Below are 23123 nucleotides of genomic sequence, written 5' to 3'. Positions count from 1 at the left end.
TCATGCTGAAGACCAAACTGGGCCTGATAATATACAGTATGTATGTACATCACTGTACATTGAATCAGAGTAGCCTTGTGTACATACAGAATCCAGAATATTTTCCAGCTTGCGGCTGGATCTCCGCCGGCCCTTATTATAGTCAATGGGCATTCTGCTGACATCAAGATAGATCTGGCAGGCTGTCCTCTGCTAGAACTATGCTAGCAGTGTGAAACAGGCCTTAGTCTTGATGTCTAGGGCTGCACTAGATTTATCATAGGTGCTCGAACTGGATGTTAAATGTGGTGCATGGATAGTCACACTTTTATTAAGCCCTATTGGTTGGCTTACTTTGAGACAAAATGTTATGCCAGAATTGTGGTGCAATTTTGGCGTAAAATCGGCACATCTTAGGTCCCACCCCTTCACGGGAAGCTTTACTCTTTCCACTAAGCCCCACCCCTTTAAAACAAGTTAGGGGAAAAAGTGTAGAAACCCTAGTTGTGCCAAAATTGCAAAATTTTTAGCAGATTCTAGGAGCAAAACATTAGTAAATCTGGCCCAGTGTATGTGGACACTATGTGTATTTTTGATAATCAATAAGTCCTCCATCCCCTTGTTATTACTGACTGCAGAATGCCAGATTTGCCTAGTTATGTACTGATAAATCCCCCAACTGTATTGTAGCATACGTAGTCAGAATTGCTATTCAGGGTGCCAGGGCTGCAACCAAATTAACCATGTGAAGCTGTGATAGTCTGCAGAATACAAAATCTACCTGTATAAATCCCCCTCCTTGCTCCTAAATCATGCCTTTCAGGAAAGTGAGGAAGCTGGAACAATAAATATGTAAGAACGTTCATAAATAACATTTTCTCAGCAAATTTTTGTTGAATTTTTAGTAAAAAATCTTAAATTTCCTGTAAAACAAATTCAACAAAAAGTACATGAAAACATCAAACATATAACCTATATCACCTATTCCAGATGTAATTCTTGCCCTGGAGCTACACTCATTCCTAGCAGGTCCTTAAGCACAGAACAGCTAAATGTAACCTTTAGGAATGTGTCCAATCCACACATTTTGCAGATCGCACACAGACCCATGTATTTTGATGGGTCAGCAAAAAATGCAGGCATTCCATCCATGCGACCATTCTGCAAATTAGAGAACATGTCCTATTCTAGTCGTTTTGCGGACAAGAATAGGCAGTTCTATTAGGAAAATGCAAAACGCACATGGCCGGTATCCATATTTTGAGGATCAGCAGTTTGCGGCCATAAGTGCTTTGCAGTCCGCAAATCACGCATCCACAAAACACGGATTCCGGTTGTGAGCATGCTGCCTTTTTTTCTGCAGTGATGTCATGCTGATGCACAGATACCAACCATTCTTCATTCACGCCTCATGCGCACGGCCGTAAGTGTTTTGCAGTCCGCAAATCATGGATCCACAAAACACGGAGCATGCCGCCTTTTTTCCCCCTGTCTAGAGAAAAATCCTATTCTTGTCTGCAATATGGTCAAGAATAGGACATGTTCTATTTTTGTTGTGGGGACATGGACTGGACATACAGGTGTGGACGGACACGGTGTGCTGTCCTCATCTTTTGCAGCCCCATTGCAACGAATGTGCCTACATCTGATCCGCAAAAAATGCGGATCCGATGCAGACCAATACTTCAGTTGTGTGCATGAGGCCTAAGAGGGAAGAGAGCTCCCCTGCGCCTGCTTGTTTCTGCAAGTTGAAGGAAGATGCATTTACAGCAGACATTTTTATGTATGTTTTAGTTTTTTCAGGCTTTAGTTTAATGGCCCTCAGCGCTACTCCATCAAATTGAATAGGACTGAGCTGTAATAGCAGACACACCTGTGGGCAGGTGTGCAGCCATGTTTTTCTAACTTATAAATCATGGCCATCATGAAGATCATACTACTTACCTACAATTGCCAGGATGCTGGGGATGGTTATTGTGCTGTAATTCCTAATACTGGAACAGCACCAAGTCACATACGGTGTATCCTGTGAGCTCTTAGCTCCAGCAATGCAGTCTGCAAAGTACGAGCCCCATTTCTTCGATACAGAGTAATTTTCTTGTCCTGTAAGGCTCTAGAACCAAAGAAACAAAGATCTTCATGTGATGTACTGTGGAATGTAAACCTGTAGAGACACTTATATTGTTACCCCTTGAACACCATTTAGTTTTTATTTTTATGTTACTCTTACAGTAGTTGTAGCACTGCTTTCTGACACAGAGCTCCAAATCACCTACAAAAATACATAGTTAAAAAGCATCTGTTAGCAGGATCAACCCCATTAAACCTGGCATAATGTCTGGTAGGGCCGATCCTGCTGACTTTAACGAATAGGAAGGGGAGGGATTGGGGGATTTAATCGCTGTGGGTTTGTTTGTTTGTTAGTATGAAAGGGAATCCATCAATGGATTCATGTGATCCTAACCATGGGCAGCATAAAACACTGGCAGGCTCCTACATTACAAAGAGCTAGGATTTACTCTGAAACACTGCAGCATTTCATAGTAAAAAATGGTTCTTTATAACATAGCAGCCTATCAGTATGTCATGCTCCTGGTTAGGACAGCATGAATCTAGTAACAGTTTCTCCACTGATCAGATAGTGATGGCCTATTTTGAGGACATGCCTACACATGTAAAGGTTTGGATAGCTCCTTTAAACTTACCTTCCTAAGCCCTCTCCTATCCAGCACAGCTGATCAGTCACCTCCACCCAGCTGCCGCTGTGCTTTAATGTTTTTGCTGCAATGCTGACATCTCATATACTGCTGCAGCCACTCACTGGCCTCAGTAGTGTTTGGCACAAGACCACTGAGGCCTGTGACAGGGCTGCAGTGACAAATGGAATGTCTCCGCTGCAGCCAAAACATTATATCACAGCTGCAGCCAGATGGAGAAGATGGAGTGGTTGTGCTGGATCAGAGACAGCTTCATAAAGTGGAACGTAGACAACCCCTTTAATGTTCTGCTATATGCTTTGAAGAGAGAATGTTGGGGGCATTACAGCACTCTGTCTAAATATTCTGTTGATATGAGATAAATTGTAATAGAGGATACTCGGGGGTACTACAAAATGTCACCCCTCCCCAAAAAATCTGCAAAAGCATAAAAAAAAATAAAAAATTAAAATATAGAAAAGAAAAAGTGTCAAATGACCTGACAACCTTAGGAAATGGTATCCAAACTTCCAGTAGAGCAAAAATACAGCAAAAATAAGAAAGGAAGCAATTTTATTTGAAACAGTGATAAATATCCCACCATTTTGTGTATACAGGCTTCTATGGTTACAGCTAGAGATAAGCAAATTCTATATTTTGAAATTCATTCACGCTTTGTTTACTGGTAAAAGGTGAATTGCGTTATGGATTCAGTTACCACGGAACTTTATAGGCATTCCGTTATTCTTTCCATCATAATAGAGGTCTATGGCCTGCATAACGGATCCATCCCGTTTCCGTTATGCAGGGGAGTCCTCTCCTGCATAACGGAAATGGGACGGATCTGTTTTGCAGCCTATAGGCTTCTATTATGACGGAATGAATAATGGAATACCTCTGAAGGCATTCGGTTATGCATTCCATCATAGAATTGCATTATGGGCCGTGGTAACGGAATCTATAACGCAATTCACCTTTTACCAGTAAACGAAGTGTGAATGAATTTCATAACCGGAAATTCGCTCATCTCTAGTTACAGCCTACATCCTGCATGTCATTTCTTCCTGCAGTCATTCATCACTTCCTCTGCCCCCTACTACAAAGGTCCGGCTAGGAATTTAAAATGGCTGTGGAAAAAAGCTAAAAGTAGCCCTGCGTTCTAGGCAAGTCCAAATTGACAGAAGACGGGTCAACACAAGTAGGCGGGGCCTGCAATACCATAGCGGAGCACAAAATACTGCCCCAGCAAAACCAAAAACCACAGTGAAGAACAAAATACTGCCACCCTCACCACAGTATTCCACTATAAGGAAGGTGACACAGTTGCGTTCAGGAGGGCGCCTCTAGCATTACAGATGCAGCCGAGCTAAAATTGATGGTTAACACGTTAAGTAAAAGTGGCACAAAAAGGTTAACTAACTCTTTCAATATATTTCAATGGCTTTTGTCACAAGATGGCACGAGATAAAATTGTGATATGTGTTATCAGAGTTATCAGAGTCAATTTTAGCTCGGCTACATCTGGAATTATAGTGGAAACCATCAGATCATTGTGTACCTAGCTGGCGGCTGTGAGAAGGGCTTAAGTGGCCCCCCCCGGGCATTGGCCCACTGGGAGATTTCCCTCTAGGGTCTATGGCCAGTCCGCCCCTGCAGGGGTGGAAATAGAGTATGTGAACTATTTGCATAAGGGAGTTAAAGTGCACAGTGAATCATGATGACAAAATGTTCCGAAGCAGGGTCAGGTTGTATCTGTACCTGCTGTTTGATTAAGTCAGAAATCCGCTATAGTGGTTTTCTTGTTATGTCGGTTTTTCGGATATGACACATTGATAACTCTGCCCCCAAGTGTTAAATCATTTCCTTCAAATAGTTTATTTCTCTATTTAAAATGCTATATTTAGGTGCTTGACTCTTCCCTACTATTACCGTGAATTAGCATTTCAGAAGTTTTAATTTATTGGTTACTACAAAGAGGCGTGGAAAAAGGACAGATTTTTTTCTATTAAATATCTCAAAGGGCTGTAATAGTTGTTTTTGTTAACTTTGGCAAGGCCACGTCTCACAGCTGTAAGAAATCAGTTTCTGCCCTGTGTCTCAAAGGCGTAGTATGTATTTGAATTAACCAGGATTACACTACTTTGGATTATATTTGCCTTTATGTTTCCATTATCATGCACAGTACACATAAAAGTATGGGTCCGTACTAAATGTCTCTTAGGTAGAGGATTGTTCACAAGCAGTTACTCTTCCAGGTAGTTCCTTTTTAATCCCTGGCTTCCAACTTCTTCAGTCACTGAACTAACTGGCAGCAGAAACCTTTTTTTCTCCCTTTAAAATAAACCAGATACGGTATAGTGCAGACCCGCAAGTATAAAATGTTATTGTACTTACAAGATCATTTCTTGCAACATCGCATATACAATTAGTATCTCGGCCCGACCCGGGTTTCGCTACCAGCTTAGTCTGGGGCGCCATTTATTATCCCACCCCCTAAACACATGTTCAGCTTTAGTTAACCTCCGTGATTAAGCGATATACCTTTAATGAAATAACAAATACAAATATAGAGGGGGAAAACAATACATTATTTCTGTGTAGAAGTTTGAAACCAGATAAAGTAAAAGATTTTAATGGTGTTTTATGGATAGATAGTTAATAAATGAATGATGCTGATATATGAGTTTTAGAGAAACAGGATGTATGTTTTGTGATGTTTTATATTTATTCATGATTTAAATATATGTGGATTTTGTTGGTATTAATGAATAATACACAAGGTAATTCGAAAAATGTGAATATACAAAAGTCCAACTCCGGACCTAGAAAGGGGTGGATAACTAAAGCTGAACATGTGTTCGGGAATAGGATAATAAATACCGCCCCAATGAAGGTAAAATGATGACGCCCCAGACTAAGCTGGTAGCGAAACCCGGGTCGGGCAGAGATACTAATTGTATATACGATGTTGCAAGAAATTATCTTGTAAATACAATAAAATACAGAGAAGTTTTATACTTGCGGGTCTGCACTATATCGGTTTCCTTTTGAAGGGACAAAAAAAGGTTTCTGCTGCTGGTTGGTTCAGTGACTGAAGATGTTGGAAGCCAGGGATTAAGAAGGAACGGCCTCTGGAAGAGTAACTGCTTGTGAACAATCCTCTACCTAAGAGACATTTAGCGCCGACCCATACTTTTATGTGTACTGTTCAGATTTTATAGGGAGAACGGACCTACTCCCTGTTTTTGGGACTGCAGCTTTTAAAAGAAAAACATTCAGAAACTGCAAACAAAACCCCTTTTCTTTTAAGTTCCATTAGAATGTGGCTAAAACACTAACTTGATTGTCTCTAAGATGAAGACAGTAAATATTTCATCATCTGGACCCTTGCCAGGGAAATTGTAACTTTGGAAAGAGAATCATGCAATGACCTTTAAGGAGTACCACTTGACATTTAAAACACTGTTATCCAGTTATTCATCTGCACCTTGTCACAAGCCTGTTAAGGGAACCTGTCAGTAGATTGATGTTGTCCTAACTATGGGAATCATGAAATATGGACAGGATCCCACATTACAAAGATTTTGGGGAACTTATGATGGCCTGTTTGCCGGTTTTCTTCAATAAACAAATTCACAAATTTTGCCACACACCATTTTTTGCTCTTCAGCCGGCCGTTTTTTAACAGCTGTGACATGGCCATTTTCAGAGCCATTGAGGTCTACTGGCCTACTCACATGGCCATTGTCAGAGCCAGTGAAAGACGGACGTAAAAAAATAGCACATGTCCCATTTTGGCTTTTTTCAAGGACAGTCAGCCCTCATACAACTGAAAGGTACTGTTTTTGATGGCCTTCTTTTAGAAAGCATCCATTTTAAAAAAAACGCCCATTAACAACAGGCTATTTTTATGGTTATCATGTGAATTTAGACTTTAAACAAAAAAGTAGGAGGAGTTTAACAGAAAGGGCCTCATAGTCTTGACAAATTTATCATAATTTACCCGAATTATAGCTGAAATCTAGGCCAGCTCATAGATTATCTAGGATTCTGTTTGTGGCACATGGATAAGTCAAAGTAGTGCCAAATTCTTACTCCAACTTTTAAGTATAACTGATGAATGAAACGCCAGTAAATCTGCACATTTTACTAGGAAGTGTATATAGGAAAAGTCCTGTCAATCAAGTGTTAGGCCTCATGCATAGTAAACTGTTGTAAAGAATGTGTTAGTGTTGCCTATGGCAGTCAATCAGATCAATGGTGCTATTCAAACTTTTTTTTTTAAAGAAAATGAAAGCTTGGCTGTCACCCATGTTTCCCAAAAATACAACTCAATGACTGACAGTATAGTAACTGCTATAAATATTATAAGGGTTTATGTTTAAAATTTAATGGTTGTCTCACTTTTCTTGAATGTGTTGGGACAGTTATGTTAAATGTCTTTGTATTGCACTTTATTAGGGAAATATGCAAACTTTTCTTAGAAAACTGACAGTAAAGTGTCCCCTTAGCAACCCTCTAACCCTGAGTTCACACCTGAGCGTTTCTGAGACGCGCGTAAAACGCGCGTATTTGTCACGCGTTTTTATGCGCGTTTTTTGCAATAGTAAACGCGCGCTTGACGCGCGTTTGTGTGATTGACTGCAGTGTTGTCCAATGAGTCTATGGCCCAAACGCGCAACAAACGCCCCCAAAAAAGCTCAAGAACTTGTTTATGCGTCGGGCGTTATACAGCGCGTTCAAACGCGCTGTAAAACGCTCAAGTGTGAACCAGGGCCATAGGGAAGCATTGGTTTTCACGTGTTGAGCGTTTTACAGCGTGTTTGAACGCGCTGTAAAACACTCAGGTGTGAACTTGGGGTAACTGAACTTTGCTAAGAGGAATCCATTTTTTATTGATCTACTGAACACTAAAGATGGATAAATGTATGCAGAGGCAAGCTTCCAAGACCTCTGTCTGTTTCGCTTTCCAGCATAAATGGCGACTTTCGTATGGACAAAATGTCCAGGGCATCCTGCAGTACCAAGTACCTAAGTACCAATTCAGTTACCTATGAGTCTGGCTGTTATGGGAATTGTAATGATCTAACAGCTCAAACAGTATATTGCAATACTTGTAGCAGGTAACAATATGCAAAGTTCATGAGATATGCAGCTAGGATGCATACACGTATAATAATTTGCTTATGTTTCTTCCATCCTGCCTATTTCTTAGAATAAAAATGAGGACTCTGTGGGTGGTATGGAGATATGATCTAAAAGAGTGTCATCAAAAAATTCACTAATAAACCTGGTGCAGTGTCTTGCAGGGCTTAGCTCAGTTAGTGACCAGTTGCTTAATTCTGGAGAAAAAGTACTTCGTTTTAACCCCTTCATAACACAGTGATTTTCAGTTTTTGATTTTTACTCCCGCCTTCCTAGAGCCATACCTTTTTAATTTTTCCGTGGCACCATTTAATAACTTACCTTTGTGGTACAACAGACCTGTTTCCTTCATTCTCTGGGTCAGTATGATTATAGCGAGACCACATTTGTATAGTTATTCCTGTGTTTAAAATAAAAACTTCTTTTCATCGCCATATTCTGACCCCCATTTTTTAGATTTAAAGGATAACTGTCACATTTAGACACAAATTTCAATTTTCATATATGCAGTTACTAATAACATGATATTCCAGAATCAGTTACTATTAGACTGACTTACCCCATATTTAATAAGATTCAGCCCTTAGCAACCAGTCTGCATAAAACTGCAGTTTCACTATTCAGTTAAGATGGCCGCCACTGCCCTCACCCTGAGGCTAATCCCGCCTGCCCTCACTAGCCAGTAACAATAGCCCCCCAAAAGTGACAGTAACCAGAGCCCTCCCCCTAAAGGGTTAATCTCCTGCAGCACAAAGAGATCTCCCTTCCCTGGTCTGCGCTGGTTCAACTCTGCATTCTCCAGCTCTGCTGAGTGAGGGAGCGTCTGCCAAGCGCAGGGACAGGGAGAAGTGCACACAGCCCAGGCACGGTTATCAGCTGCTGGGGAGGACCTGGCTTTAATCATTTACTTACAGTCCCTGGCTGTCAGTAATGTGACCCTGCAGCTCCGTCCTTCAACACATAGACGGACCATGCCTAGCAACCCTATTTTAAGCACAGGTAAAAGTAGGCAGTACAGGGAACAGAAATGTGGAATTAAGGGGTAATTGAATACACAGTGAAAAGTTGAAATAGGGCCACCAAGGTGATATTAATCACCACAATCCAATACAAAAAAATATGACAGTTATCCTTTAAGTCTACAGAGCTGTGTAAGGGTTAATTTTTGTGGGGTGATCTTTAGTTTTCAGTGATACCATTTTGAGGTGTGTACGACTTTGTGTTCAGCAGCAAATCGGATGTTTATAGTTGATTACTATATTGTTTTCTTTTTATTATGGAGATAAGGGGGTAATTTGAATTTTTATATATTTTATATTTTTTTAAACTTAGGCTACTTTACACACTAGCGTATGTAATTCTGCTATTGAGATCCATCATAGGATCTCAATAGCGAATGAAAACGTTTCAGTTTTGTCCCTATTCATTGCGCTCCCATCCTGGGCAGAATAATGCTGCCAACAGAGTTTTTCTGTCCGCGATGTGGTGCGGAGCAAGACGTCCTGACACACAAGGTAAGTCAATCTTGATGGATCAGTTTTCTCTGACACAACAGAAAACGGATCCGTCCCTCATTTACTTTCAATGGTGTTCATGACGGATCCGTCATTGCTATATAAGACACAATACAACCGGATCCATTCATGACAGATGCATGTGGTTGTATTATTGTAACGGAGCCGCAAAAAACGCTAGTGTGAAAGTAGCCTTATGCCTACATTGCAATGAATTATCACTGCAATAAAAGTAGAATTTGCTATGGTCTGCAGGTGGCAAAGCTCCATAAGAACTACAACTGTAACAGCATGTGTTTCTTCATAGCAACTAACGCTATTCCAGACAATGAACGGCTTCCACGAACGCCGCATGGGGGAGCCAAAATGGCCCCGGGAGCACTGCATGGGGAGCCATACTGGTTCCGGCAGTGCAGCGCTCCTGGTTAATTGTATGGGGTTGAATGCCTGTGATCGGCATTATCACCTTGTGTAAAATGGCAGAAACCTGGTGGCCAGGGGGCCCGCTCCACTCAGGATATAACAGCAGAAATCCAGCAACTAGGGTGCCCGCTCCACTCAGGAGAGAGTGCCATCTATGAAGACCTGACATCCGCCGTACATGCATGGTGGATGTAGTGAAGGGGTTAAACCATATGCAAATACCCAGTTAAGAGCACAGAGGGAGAACCCAAGCCAATGTGGCACCTTTACTCTGCCACCTTTATCTGCCTTCTCTTTTTTGATTGATATGGCCAGGGGAGATGACTGTGCAGGAACCTGACCCTTTCAACCAAGAAAGAGAAGGAGGTGCTGGCAGGAAAAGAAGATGGAGTAAGGGTGCACAGAGTGCTTGTGCCCACCCTCGGTGCACTTAACTGTACTTAATTTGCTTATGGATAAAAGGTAATTTTTCTTTAGGATGAAGCAACAGATTGCTAAGTGAAAGTATATTCAGATGAGCTAGCCCTAGAACGCATTGTGCCTGGTTTAAGGGAATCTGTCACTTTGGATGAGCCCACAGCTACATTACTGGAGTCCTCTCAATGCATTACATGGCCAGTTTGTGGCCACACAATAAAGCCTCATTCACACGTCAGTGTTTTGGTCAGTGATTTCCATCAGTGATTGTGAGCCAAAACCAGTAGTGAAGCCTCCACAGACATCAGGTATAAGGGAAAGATCTGCACCTGTTCTGTGTTTAGAGCCGTTCCTGGTTTGGGCTCAAAATCACTGACAGAGATCACTGACCAAAACACTGATGTGTGAATGAGGCATTATAGGAATGGGGGTGAGTACAGAGCGAGAACTTAGGCTGGGTTCAGACCTGAGCGTTCGCGATGGAGCGCTCTGTATGCGCGATTGTACGGGCGTTTGCAATCGCGCATACAGAGACAAGCGAACGCCCATTGTCGCGCGTTCCCGCTGAAGTCTATGTACGGGAACGCGCGACAAGACGCCCCAAAGAAGCTCATGTACTTCTTGGGGCGTCGGGCGTTGTACAGCGCGATCGTACGCACTGTAAAACGCTCAGGTGAGAACCATTCCCATAGGGAATCATTGGTCCTTGCCTGTTGAGCGTTTTACAGCGCGTAGGAACGCGCTGTAAAACGCTCAGGTCTGAACCCAGTTCATTATGTAAAGTATAATATTCACATACTGTAGCCTGCGCTAAATAAGCAGAATCTTTACTGTCAGCAGGAGGACATCCGTTTCTGCCACAACCTCTTGAAATCTTTTTAGGAAATTCTTGCAACTATATATAACACCCACATATAAAATCCTAAGAAATGCATGTATATAAATATGACACAAAGCCATATTCAGGTGCTTTGGCTTTGACGCAAGTCCTTTCTCTACCAATGAGAAGTTCCCATAAATACTCATGAAAGTGGCTGTAAACTGGATTGCTTTACAAATAGCAATTAGCCTTCTACCGGGATAGACGACTCTCTGTGCACTGGCCACAGTTCTGTTTTCCCATTACATTCATTAATCCTGTAAACAAACAGTCCAACAACTTGGGAGCCGCTGAGCTATGTTTGCTGTGCTGGAGCCTGTTTATTGCCTCTCGTACACATGAAAGTGTTATCCTGGACCTCAAAATAGCAATCTTTCCACAGTCTGTCCTGTCAAAAAGATGGGAATTTCCGGATTAAATTGCTGCTATGCCGCTATTAAAATTATAAATAGTCAGTCGACTTTGATGTTACTCATTAGACAAAACCGAAAATAATGCATTAGTAGATGTTTGTGCACATTCCTAGAAGCTTTCCTGTGGGACCTAAAGTGATGCAATTTCTAGAAGAAAACACTAGTAAAGATCACTTACGTCATACTTTCCTTTCTTTTTTAAGGAGGATCCAAAATCCGTTACGTCTGGCTCTTGGACTTCACCGCCTTCTAGCTCCTCAAGAATGAGGACAGTCTCCCAGTTGCTATAGTAACGGGCTGAGAAAATATCTGACCGCATGCTGTCACCAAAATACACCACCTGCAAGCCAGGAAATACATAAATTAGAAGACTCCATTAGCCAAACAGGGTGGCTAGTTTATGCTGGCCTATGAATCAAATAATGATCAATCAGTCATATGAGTAATTACATCTTTATTTGTGACTGGGGTTCTAAAATACTAAGATTGCATTAACACACTCCTACTAAAATTCAGGTAATATACTGTATATACTATACTGATACAAATTGTCCTCATTTAATTCCGTGTCCTCATTACATTTGTTTTCTCAGCTGCTTTGTCTCACATGCCCACTGTTATGGAGCAAATATAGAACACAACAAAACATGAAAACTATGGTACCAAATAAACAGTAGAACATACTGGGGGAGATTTATCAAACCAGTGTAAAGTAGAACTGGCTTAGTTGCCTGTAGCAACCAATCAGATTCCTCCTTTAATTTCCAAAGTATCTGTGAAAAATTGGCAACTTAGGCTACTTTCACACTAGCAGCAGGACGGATCCGACAGGCTGTTCACCCTGTCGGATCCATCCTGCAGCTATTTCACGTGCCGCCGCTCCGTCCTCATTGACTATACTGCAGCACGGCAGTGCACGGTGAAAGGCCGCTGGACTAAAAGTACTGCATGTCCGACATTTTCAGTGCGGCGGCCTCTAACCGCCAACTACCGTGCTGTGCCGGAGCTCCGCCACCCGTCCCCATTATAATCAATGGGGACGGAGCGGTGGCTTGGCGAAATAGCGGCAGGACGGATCAGACAGGGTGAACAGCCTGTCGGATCCGTCCTGCCGCTAGTGTGAAAGTACCCTAAGCCAGTTCTACTTTACACCAGTTTGATAAATCTCCCCCACTGTGTTGACACCAGCTCTTCCAATATGAAGCTAATAGTGACATGAAATTTATAGCTATGAACAAGGATACAGAAGAGTTATAACACATATTAAGCCGAGTTCACAATGCGTTTGAACCCCCTGCTGGTCCTTGTGTCAGTGGTATATGTTTAACCGCCTCCGGACCGCCTAACGCAGGATTGCGGTCCGGAGGCGGTCGATTCATTCCTCTTTGACGCTCAGGCGCGTCATCTCGCGAGACGCGACATGACGCGCATAGCCGGCCCGCGCATGCCGGCAAAAGTCACAGGAGGAGTTCGTCACCAGCCTGCCAGCCAATGATCATCGCTCACAGGTTGGTGATTTTCAAAAAAACAAATCACAAGCCAGTTAACACATTATATTTATAAATATAATGTGTTAAATGGCTTCTGTGCTCCTCTGCTGGTTCCTTTTCGTCGGTTGGTCCCAGCAGCATAGATCACTGTAAGTGCACAAACACCACACATTTAGCCCCAGATCACCCCCCCCCCCCATCACCCCAATTAACCCCTTGATCACCCCTGTCAATCACTAGTGAAAGGGAAAAAAGTGATCAGTGTAAACTGTCACTTTTATTTTTCCAATAGTATTGACGGTTAGGTTTTAGGTTAGTTTACCTTTGTTAGGTAGTTAGCATCGGTTAGCGCCCAGCCCACCGCACCGCAGTCACTGATTAGCGTATCGCTAATCAGCATTGGTACTTTTATAGTATCTGTAAGTGATCAGAACTGATCACAGTCAGATCTATAATAGTATTAGTGTCACCTTAGCTCGCCCTCCACCCAAAACGCAGTGTTTGCCCGATCAGGCCTGATCGGTCGCCCACACGTGCGTTCACCCACGCCCGCCCCGCCGCAGTGACAAAATTTTTATTTATTTTTTATCACTGCACAATCACTTTACAAGCGCTGCAGCGATAAAAAAATAAATCAGTTTTGATATTTTTTTATCATTCGCAGCGGCTTCCGGTACTTCGCTAGCCTCCCATTTGTAAGACAGGCTTGCTTTATTTCTTGGGTAGTCTCAGGGAATACCCCCTAAATTTAGTTGACCAAATGGCAAGTAAGGGGTATTCTTATGAAGAGGCCTACAGGCTTCTGACCCAGTCGGATGAGGAATGGGAACCCTCATCTGACGAATCCAGCGGGTCAGAGTACAAACCTGTAGAAAGCAGTGGCAGTCTGACCCAAAGTTCGGACGATGAGGTTGAGGTCCCTGATACCACCAGGCGTAGCCGGCCCCGTGTTGCTAGACCACAGGTTGGGCAGGATCCGCTTCAAGGGCAGCAGAGTGGGGCTGGCGCTGTCGGATTACGTGGTGAGGCATACACCAGCAGCGCAGCCCATCCTGGACCTAGTACCAGCACTGCCGTAGAACATGGTGAAGTGGCGAGCACCAGAAGGGCAGTTGAAGCTGGTACGGTTGCACGTGCATTAGTTCCCCCGTCGCAGCCACCGCACAGACAGGCCCGTAGAGTCCCTGAGGTGCTGGCAAACCCTGATTGGCAGCCCCCAACTTCAGCCGCACCAGTAGTTCCCCCTTTCACCGCCCAGTCTGGAGTTCGGGTTGAGACAGCTCAGATCGGATCAGCACTGGGGTTTTTTGAGCTGTTCTTGACTGCGGAGCTCTTGGACTTAGTAGTGGCAGAAACAAATCGGTATGCCACTCAATTTATAGCCGCCAACCCGGGAAGCTTCTATGCCCAGTCTTTCCGGTGGAAACCCGTCCAAGTTTCCGAATTTAAAACTTTTCTTTTTTGGGCCTTCTCCTCAACATGGGCCTGACAAAAAAGCATGACTTGCGGTCATATTGGTCCACGAACCCAATTCATCACATGCCCATGTTCTCTGCTGCCATGTCCAGGACACGATTTGAGACCATCCTGCGTTTCCTGCACTTTAGTGACAACAGCACCTCTCGTCCCAGAGGCCACCCAGCTTTTGACCGTCTCCACAAAATTCGGTCACTCAGACCACCTTAACAACAAATTTGCAGATTTGTATACCCCTGAGCAAAACATCTGCAAAGACAAGTCCCTGATACATTTTACCAGGCGCCTTGGCTTCAAACAATACATCCCAAGCAAGTGCGCCCAGTATGGGGTCAAATTGTATAAGCTCTGTGAAAGGGCCACAGGCTATACGCACAAATTTTGAGTCTATGAGGGTAAAGATCAGACCCTGAAGCCGGTCGGTTGCCCTGATTACCTGGGGAGCAGTGGGAAGACAGTCTGGGACTTGGTGTCACCCTTATTTGGCAAGGGGTACCATCTTTGTGTGGACAATTTCTACACAAGTGTGCCCCTCTTCAGGCATTTGTTTATAGAACAGATTGGCTGCTGTGGCACCGCTCAACCTAGTCGCCGGGGCTTCCCCCAACGGCTCATTACCACTCGTCTTGCAAGGCGGGAGAGGGCTGCCTTGTGTAACGAAGAACTGCTTGTGGTGAAATGGAGAGACAAGCGTGACGTTTACATGCTCTCCTCTATTCACGCAGACACGGCAATACAAATTGAACGAGCAACCAGTGTCATTGAAAAGCCCCTCTCGGTCCACGACTATAATTTGCTCATGGGAGGGGTGGACTTCAATGACCAGATGTTGGCTCCTTATTTAGTGTCCCGCCGCACCAGATGCTGGTATAAGAAGGTGTCTGTATATTTAATTCAATTGACTATGTACAATAGTTTTGTTCTCTACAGTAAGTAAGGCTGGGAGAACAGGATCCTTCCTCAAATTTGAGGAAGAGATCATCGAGAACCTCCTGTATCCAGGAGGTTTCAAGGCCCCATCCACCAGTGTAGTGAGCCGTCTACAAGAGCGACATTTCCCCAATGTCGTTGCTGGTACCTCAACCCAAGCACCACCCTGAAAAAGATGTTGTGTCTGTAGCAGGAGTAGAATAAGGCGTGACACCCGCTATTTCTGTCCTGACTGCCCTGACCACCCTGCCCTATGCTTAGGGGAGTGTTTCCGGAAGTACCACACACAGGTACACTATTAGCATAGGGATTGCGTGACACAGGACAGGCACACAGGGCTCTTAGGGCCCTTTCACTCACAGCTGCTGCAAACCTCTCCTTTCACCTGGGACAAAGTGCATAACGCTTTGCGCTTTGCACATTGTCCCATGGGGAAGGAGAGGTTTGTCCTATAAAAGGTAAAAAAAACTAAACAAAAAAAAAAAATTACTGGTAAGCAAAAAAGTTAATGTTCTGTTCCAAAAGTTCAATAAAGTTTATAAAAGTTAATGTTCTGTTCAAATGTTATATAAAGTTAATGTTAATAAATTTATTGCGTTGCGACCTGTTTTTTTTACCTTCTAGGTGGACCAACCGATGAACCAGCTGCAGCACTGATGTGCATTGGGACAGAAGCATTGCGCTGCTGTCAGATTACACAAAAGTTGGTGTATGCAGCGCTGCAAGACGAGATTTCTCCTCTGAAGTAAAATAGATACGTTTGCCGAGGCTTATGAGCTGAGGGGCGGTGTTCATATGCTTTGGCAAACACTTTGTATATGAAAAAAATAAAATAAATCCCGGCAATGATTTATTCATCCACATCGATTGATGTGAATGGAGAAATCGGGTTTGCCAGGGCATATGAGCTGAGTGGGTTTGGAAGTTGGGCGGAGCTCCTATGTCCTGGCAGACGCCTTTCCCCTCCTTTTTTTTTTGGGCAGAGATTTTTTCATCCACATTGATCGATGCGAATGAAGAAATCTGTGCCGTTCGTTTTTTCTTTCAGCCCAGAGGCTGAACGGATAAAAAAAAAAATCTTATTACCCATATGCTCAATATAAGGAGAATAGCAGAAACTCCTAATGCTGACCATAGATGTAATGATTGCGGAGACCCTCAAATGCCAGGGCAGTACAAACACCCCACAAATGACCCCATTTTGGAAAGAAGACACCCCAAGGTATTCGCTGAGGGGCATATTGAGTCCATGAAATATTGAACTTTTTGTCCCAAGTTAGCGGAAAGGGAGACTTTGTGAGAAAAAAATAAATAAAAAATTCCGCTAACTTGTGCTAAAAAGAAAATCTTTTATGAACTCGCCATGCCCCTCATGGAATACCTTGGGGTGTCTTCTTTCCAAAATGGGGTCACAAGTGGGGTATTTATACTGCCCTGGCATTTTAGGAGCCCTAAAGCGTGAGAAGAAGTCTGGAATCCAAATGTCTAAAAATGCCCTCCTAAAAGGAATTTGGGCCCCTTTGCGCACCTAGGCTGCAAAAAAGTGTACACATGTGGCATCGCCGTACTCAGGAGAAGTTGGGCAATGTGTTTTGGGGGTGTCTTTTTACATATACCCATGCTGGGTGAGAGAAATATCTCTCTAAAATGAAAACTTTGTATAAAAAAATGGGAAAAGTTGACATTTAGAGAGATATTTCTCTCACCCAGCATGGGTATATGTAAAAACACCCCCTAAAACACATTGCCCTACTTCTTCTGAGTACGGCAATACCACATGTGTGATACTTTTTTGCAGCCTAGGTGGGCAAAGGGGCCCAAATTCTAAAGAGCACCTTTAGGATTTCACAGGGCATTTTTTACACATTTGGATTTCAAACTACTTCTCACGCATTAGGGCCTCTAAAATGCCAGGGCAGTATAAATACCCCACAAGTGACCCCATTTTGGAAAGAAGACACCCCAAGGTATTTCGTGATGGGCATAGGAAGTTCATGGAAGTTTTTATTTTTTGTCACAAGTTAGTGGAATATGAGACTTTGTAAGAAAAAAAAAGAAAAAAATTAATCATTTTCCGCTAACTTGTGACAAAAAATAAAAATTTCTATGAACTCACTATGCCCATCAGCGAACAGAGCTGCTTCAAAATGCGGAAATTCACATTTTTATACCAAAGTTTGTAAACGCTATAACTTTTGCGCAAACCAATAAATATACACTTATTGCATTTTTTTTATCAAAGACATGTACAGTACAGACCAAACGTTTGGACACACCTTCTCATTCAAAGAGTTTTCTTTATTTTCATGACTATGAAAATTGTAGATTCATACTGAAGGCATCAAAACTATGAATTAACACATGTGGAATTATATACATAACAAAAAAGTGTGAAACAACTGAAAATATGTCATATTCTAGGTTCTTCAAAGTAGCCACCCTTTGCTTTGATTACTGCTTTGCACACTCTTGGCATTCTCTTGATGAGCATTAAGAGGTAGTCATCTGAAATGGTTTTCACTTCACAGGTGTGCCCTGTCAGATTTAATAAGTGGGATTTCTTGCCTTATAAATGGGGTTGGGACCATCAGTTGCGTTGTGGAGAAGTCAGGTGGATACACAGCTGATAGTCCTACTGAATAGACTGTTAGAATTTGTATTATGGCAAGAAAAAAGCAGCTAAGTAAAGAAAAACGAGTGGCCATCATTACTTTAAGAAATGAAGGTCAGTCAGTCCGAAAAAATTGGAAAACTTTGAAAGTGTCCCCAAGTGCAGTCACAAAAACCATCAAGCGCTACAAAGAAACTGGCTCACATGCGGACCGCCCCAGGAAAGGAAGACCAAGAGTCACCTCTGCTGCGGAGGATAAGTTCATCTGAGTCACCAGCCTCAGAAATCGCAGGTTAACAGCAGCTCAGATTAGAGACCAGGTCAATGCCACACAGAGTTCTAGCAGCAGACACATCTCTAGAACAACTGTTAAGAGGATACTGTGTGAATCAGACCTTCATGGTAGAATATCTGCTAGGAAACCACTGCTAAGGACAGGCAACAAGCAGAAGAGACTTGTTTGGGCTAAAGAACACAAGGAATGGACATTAGACCAGTTACAAATCTGTGCTTCGGTCTGATGAGTCCAAATTTGAGATCTTTGGTTCCAACCACTGTGTCTTTGTGCGACGCAGAAAAGGTGAACGGATGGACTCTACATGCCTGTTTCCCACCGTGAAGCATGGAGGAGGTGTGATGGTGTGGGGGTGCTTTGCTGGTGACACTGTTGGGGATCTATTCAAAATTGAAGGCATACTGAACCAGCATGGCTACCACAGCATCTTGCAGCGGCATGCTATTCCATCCGGTTTGCGTTTAGTTGGACCATCATTTATTTTTTCAACAGGACAATGACCCCAAACACACCTCCAGGCTGTGTAAGGGCTATTTGACCATGAAGGAGAGTGATGGGGTGCTGTGCCAGATGACCTGGCCTCCACAGTCACCGGACCTGAACCCATTCGAGATGGTTTGGGGTGAGCTGGACCGCAGAATGAAGGCAAAAGGGCCAACAAGTGCTAAGCATCTCTGGGAACTCCTTCAAGACTGTTGGAAGACCATTTCAGGTGACTACCTCTTGAAGCTCATCAAGAGAATGCCAAGAGTGTGCAAAGCAGTAATCAAAGCAAAAGGTGGCTACTTTGAAGAACCTAGAATATGACATATTTTTTAGTTGTTTCACACGTTTTTGTTATGTATATAATTCCACATGTGTTAATTCATAGTTTTGATGCCTTCAGTGTGAATCTACAATTTTCAGTCATGAAAATAATGAAAACTCTTTGAACGAGAAGATGTGTCCAAACTTTTGGTCTGTACTGTAGAACAATAAATTTAGAGAAAAATTTATATAGAAATGTAGTTTTATTTGAAAAATTTTACAACTGAAAGTGAAAAATGTCTTTTTTTTGCAAAAAATTCTGTATATTTCGATTAATAACCAAAAAAGTAAAAATGTCAGCAGCAATGAAATACCACCAAATGAAAGCTCTATTAGTGAGAAGAAAAGGAGGTAAAATTCATTTGGGTGGTAAGTTTTATGACCGAGCAATAAACCGTGAAAGTAGTGTAGTGCAGAATTGTAAAAAGTGGTCTGGTCATTAAGGGGGTTTAAGCTAGGGGAGCTGAGGTGGTTAAATACCAGAAATATGTATCACTTGAATAAGTCCAAATGTTTCATCTGTGGATGGGTTTGGCTAGCTTGCCATTCGTTTCTGTCTTAAAAAATTTTTCTGGTTAGTATAGTGTAGTCTAAGGGCTCATACACACGACCCTTGCTTGTTTTGCGGTCCGCAAATTGCAAATCCGCAAAACACAGATACCGGGTGTGTGCGTTGCAGATTTTGCAGAATAAAACAGTCCATATCCTTGCCAGTAATGTGGGAAGAATAGGACATGTTCTATATTCCGATGCAACAGAACGGACAAACGGATTTGGACCGCACATGGTCCCCATTGAAGTGAATGGTTCTGCATCTGACCCGCCAAAAATGCGGATGGGATGTGGACATAAAATATGTTTGTGTGCATAACCCCTAAAAGGCACTGTGAACCCAGTCTTTTGAAGATTCAGAATAAAATGCTAAATTATGCAAATCAGGCTTAACTTTTTTGTTTTTAGCTTTTGTTGACTATTAGCATAAACATATTTGTAATATTTCAGTTTTCACACTAAATGTGAAAAGCGGATGCTAGGCTACCACTTTCCGTCTTCTGCAGTTAACTTGTCCGGTTTGCTATATAAATTGGAAGAAAATAACTAATCTCAGTATCATTATTTGAATTTGAGGGATCCAAGCTCCACCCTGACACTCCCAGGTCTAGAGAAAAGGGCAGTAATTCATTACTATCAGCAGTGAGTGACCTTGTATGTATCATCTGTATCCCCGGTTTGATGAATAGCTAATGAGCTATCGAGAGATGCAGGAGAATGGGCGGTGATCTCCTGCATCTTCTGGCAGCTAGTTAGCGCACCAGGCGTAAAGATCACACGTACACTGTTGGCCAGACAGGGCAATATTTATATAGAGGAACATTTATTAAACCAGCATTTTCTTGATTCTTCCTGCGCCACTGGAGGATGTACCAAATTTATGCAGAGGCACATGCTGATTTGGTGCATCCTTCCTCTGGACATGCAACAGTCTAAAATCTACAGTAGCCTTCAAGCTACCAAGAAAACTGGTGTAAATAAAGATAAAAGTGGCAGACCTGCTGCGACTTCCCCTGCCAGCCCTCACCACACTCGTTTCTCACCACTTCTGAAAATTGGTGTGAAGGTTTAAAAATTGCTGATTTTGCCACAAATACAGCATGCTGTACAGCATCTTCACTGTTCAGAACAGCAGAAGTAGTGAACAGTGAAGATGGGTTTTCCATTACAACTCTTTGTCAAAAGGCAACTTCAGGGGCAGTTTTACCATGAAAAAGTAAAAAATCAACAAATAAAGTATATTGCAAAAATTACCTAATTACTCTCAAAGTGTAACTGTCATTTCATTTTTTTACATGTAGGGACAGCGAGAGTGTTGTAATACATTTTATTAGTGAAATATGTTAATATATATTACAAACCGGATTCCAAAAAAGTTGGGACACTAAACAAATTGTGAATAAAAACTGAATGCAATGATGTGGAGGTGCCAAATGTCAATATTTTATTTGTAATAGAACGTAGATGACAGATCAAACGTTTAATCCGAGTAAATGTATCATTTTAAAGGAAAAATACGTTGATTCAAATTTTCACTGTGTCAACAAATCCCCAAAAAGTTGGGACAAGTAGCAATAAGAGGCTGGAAAAAGTAAATTTGAGCATAACAAAGAGCTGGAAGACCAATTAACACTAATTAGGTCAATTGGCAACATTATTGGGTATAAAAAGAGCTTCTCAGAGTGGCAGTGTCTCTCAGAAGCCAAGATGGGTAGAGGATCACCAATTCCCACAATGTTGCGCAGAAAGATAGTGGAGCAATATCAGAAAGGTGTTACCCAGCGAAAAATTGCAAAGACTTTGCATCTATCATCATCAACTGTGCATAACATCATCCGAAGATTCAGAGAATCTGGAACAATCTCTGTGCATAAGGGTCAAGGCCGTAAAACCATACTGGATGCCCGTGATCTCCGGGCCCTTAAATGACACTGCACCACAAACAGGAATGCTACTGTAAAGGAAATCACAGAATGGGCTCAGGAATACTTCCAGAAACCATTGTCAGTGAACACAATCCACCGTGCCATCCGCCATTGCCAGCTGAAACTCTACAGTGCAAAGAAGAAGCCATTTCTAAGCAAGATCCACAAGCTCAGGCGTTTTCACTGGGACATGGATCATTTAAAATGGAGTGTGGCAAAATGGAAGACTGTTCTGTGGTCAGACGAGTCACGATTCGAAGTTCTTTTTGGAAATCTGGGACGCCATGTCATCTGGACCAAAGAGGACAAGGACAACCCAAGTTGTTATCAAGGCTCAGTTCAGAAGTCTGCATCTCTGATGGTATGGGGTTGCATGAGTGCGTGTGGCATGGGCAGCTTGCATGTCTGGAAAGGCACCATCAATGCAGAAAAATATATTCAGGTTCTAGAACAACATATGCTCCCATCCAGACGTCATCTCTTTCAGGGAAGACCCTGCATTTTTTAACAAGATAATGCCAGACCACATTCTGCATCAATCACAACATCATGGCTGCGTAGGAGAAGGATCCGGGGATTGAAATGGCCAGTCTGCAGTCCAGATCTTTCACCTATAGAGAACATTTGGCGCATCATAAAGAGGAAGGTGCAACAAAGAAGGCCCAAGACGATTGAACAGTTAGAGGCCTGTATTAGACAAGAATGGGAGAGCATTCCTATTTCTAAACTTGAGAAACTGGTCTCCTCGGTCCCCAGATGCCTGTTGAGTGTTGTAAGAAGAAGGGGAGATGCCACACAGTGGTGAAAATGGCCTTGTCCCAACTTTTTGGGGATTTGTTGACACCATGAAATTCAGATTCAACCAGGGCCGGTGCTACCATAAGGCAGACCAAGCGGCCGCCTTAGGGCGCACCCTGGGGGAGGGCGGAAAAATGTGACATTGAGGGGGAGAAATGTGACATGGGGGTCTGATGGCTGACATTGGGGGCTGATGGCTGGGGGATGATGTCTGACATGGGGTTCTGATCTGAGGTCTGATTAACACTGGGGGTCTGATTGGGGCTGTGAGCTAAGGGTCTGATTAACATTGGGGGTCTGATTGCTGGTCTGACCTGAGGTGTAATGGAAATTTTTTTTTCTTATTATCCTCCTCTAAAACCTAGGTGTTTCTTAGAGGGTGAAAAATATGGTCCTTAAACCAGCCATTGTCTGAAGCAGAGAGAAGATACCAGGACCACAGAGAGGAGAAGCGTGGGGGGGGGGGGGGGGCGCCAAAATGTAGCTTCGCTTGTGTTGGCAAAAATCCTTGCACCGGCCCTGGATTCAACATATTTTTCCCTTAAAATTGTACATTTTCTCAGTTTAAACTTTTGTTCCGTGATTTATGTTCTATTCTGAATAAAATATTAGAAGTTGGCACCTCCACATCATTGCATTCAGTATTTATTCACGATTTCTATAGTGTCCCAACTTTTTTGGAATCCGGTTTGTAGAAAACTGTATATTAAGTCTCCAATTAGCAACCCTCTAGCTGTGAACTGCTAAGAGAATCCTACTTCAGTGCTCTACT

General features: G+C 42.7%; 1 protein-coding gene across 1 annotated transcript in view; it reads right to left on the bottom strand.

Annotated features, from left to right (window-relative positions):
* Positions 1–23123, bottom strand: part of NT5DC1 (5'-nucleotidase domain containing 1) — a 273566-nt gene that overhangs the window by 15062 nt on the left and 235381 nt on the right. Inside the window, exons 10-11 of the mRNA XM_044288786.1 lie at positions 11646–11807; positions 1924–2092 (exon numbers count right to left, since the gene is read on the bottom strand). Coding sequence (XP_044144721.1) covers positions 1924–2092; positions 11646–11807 — 331 coding nt within the window. The remainder of the gene's footprint in view (positions 1–1923; positions 2093–11645; positions 11808–23123) is intronic.

This window comes from Bufo gargarizans, chromosome 4 (genome assembly GCF_014858855.1).
Source record: "Bufo gargarizans isolate SCDJY-AF-19 chromosome 4, ASM1485885v1, whole genome shotgun sequence".
Classification (NCBI taxonomy): Eukaryota; Metazoa; Chordata; class Amphibia; order Anura; family Bufonidae; genus Bufo; species Bufo gargarizans.
Note: the sequence above shows the minus strand (reverse complement) of the source record. Positions and strands in the feature narration are given on the sequence as shown.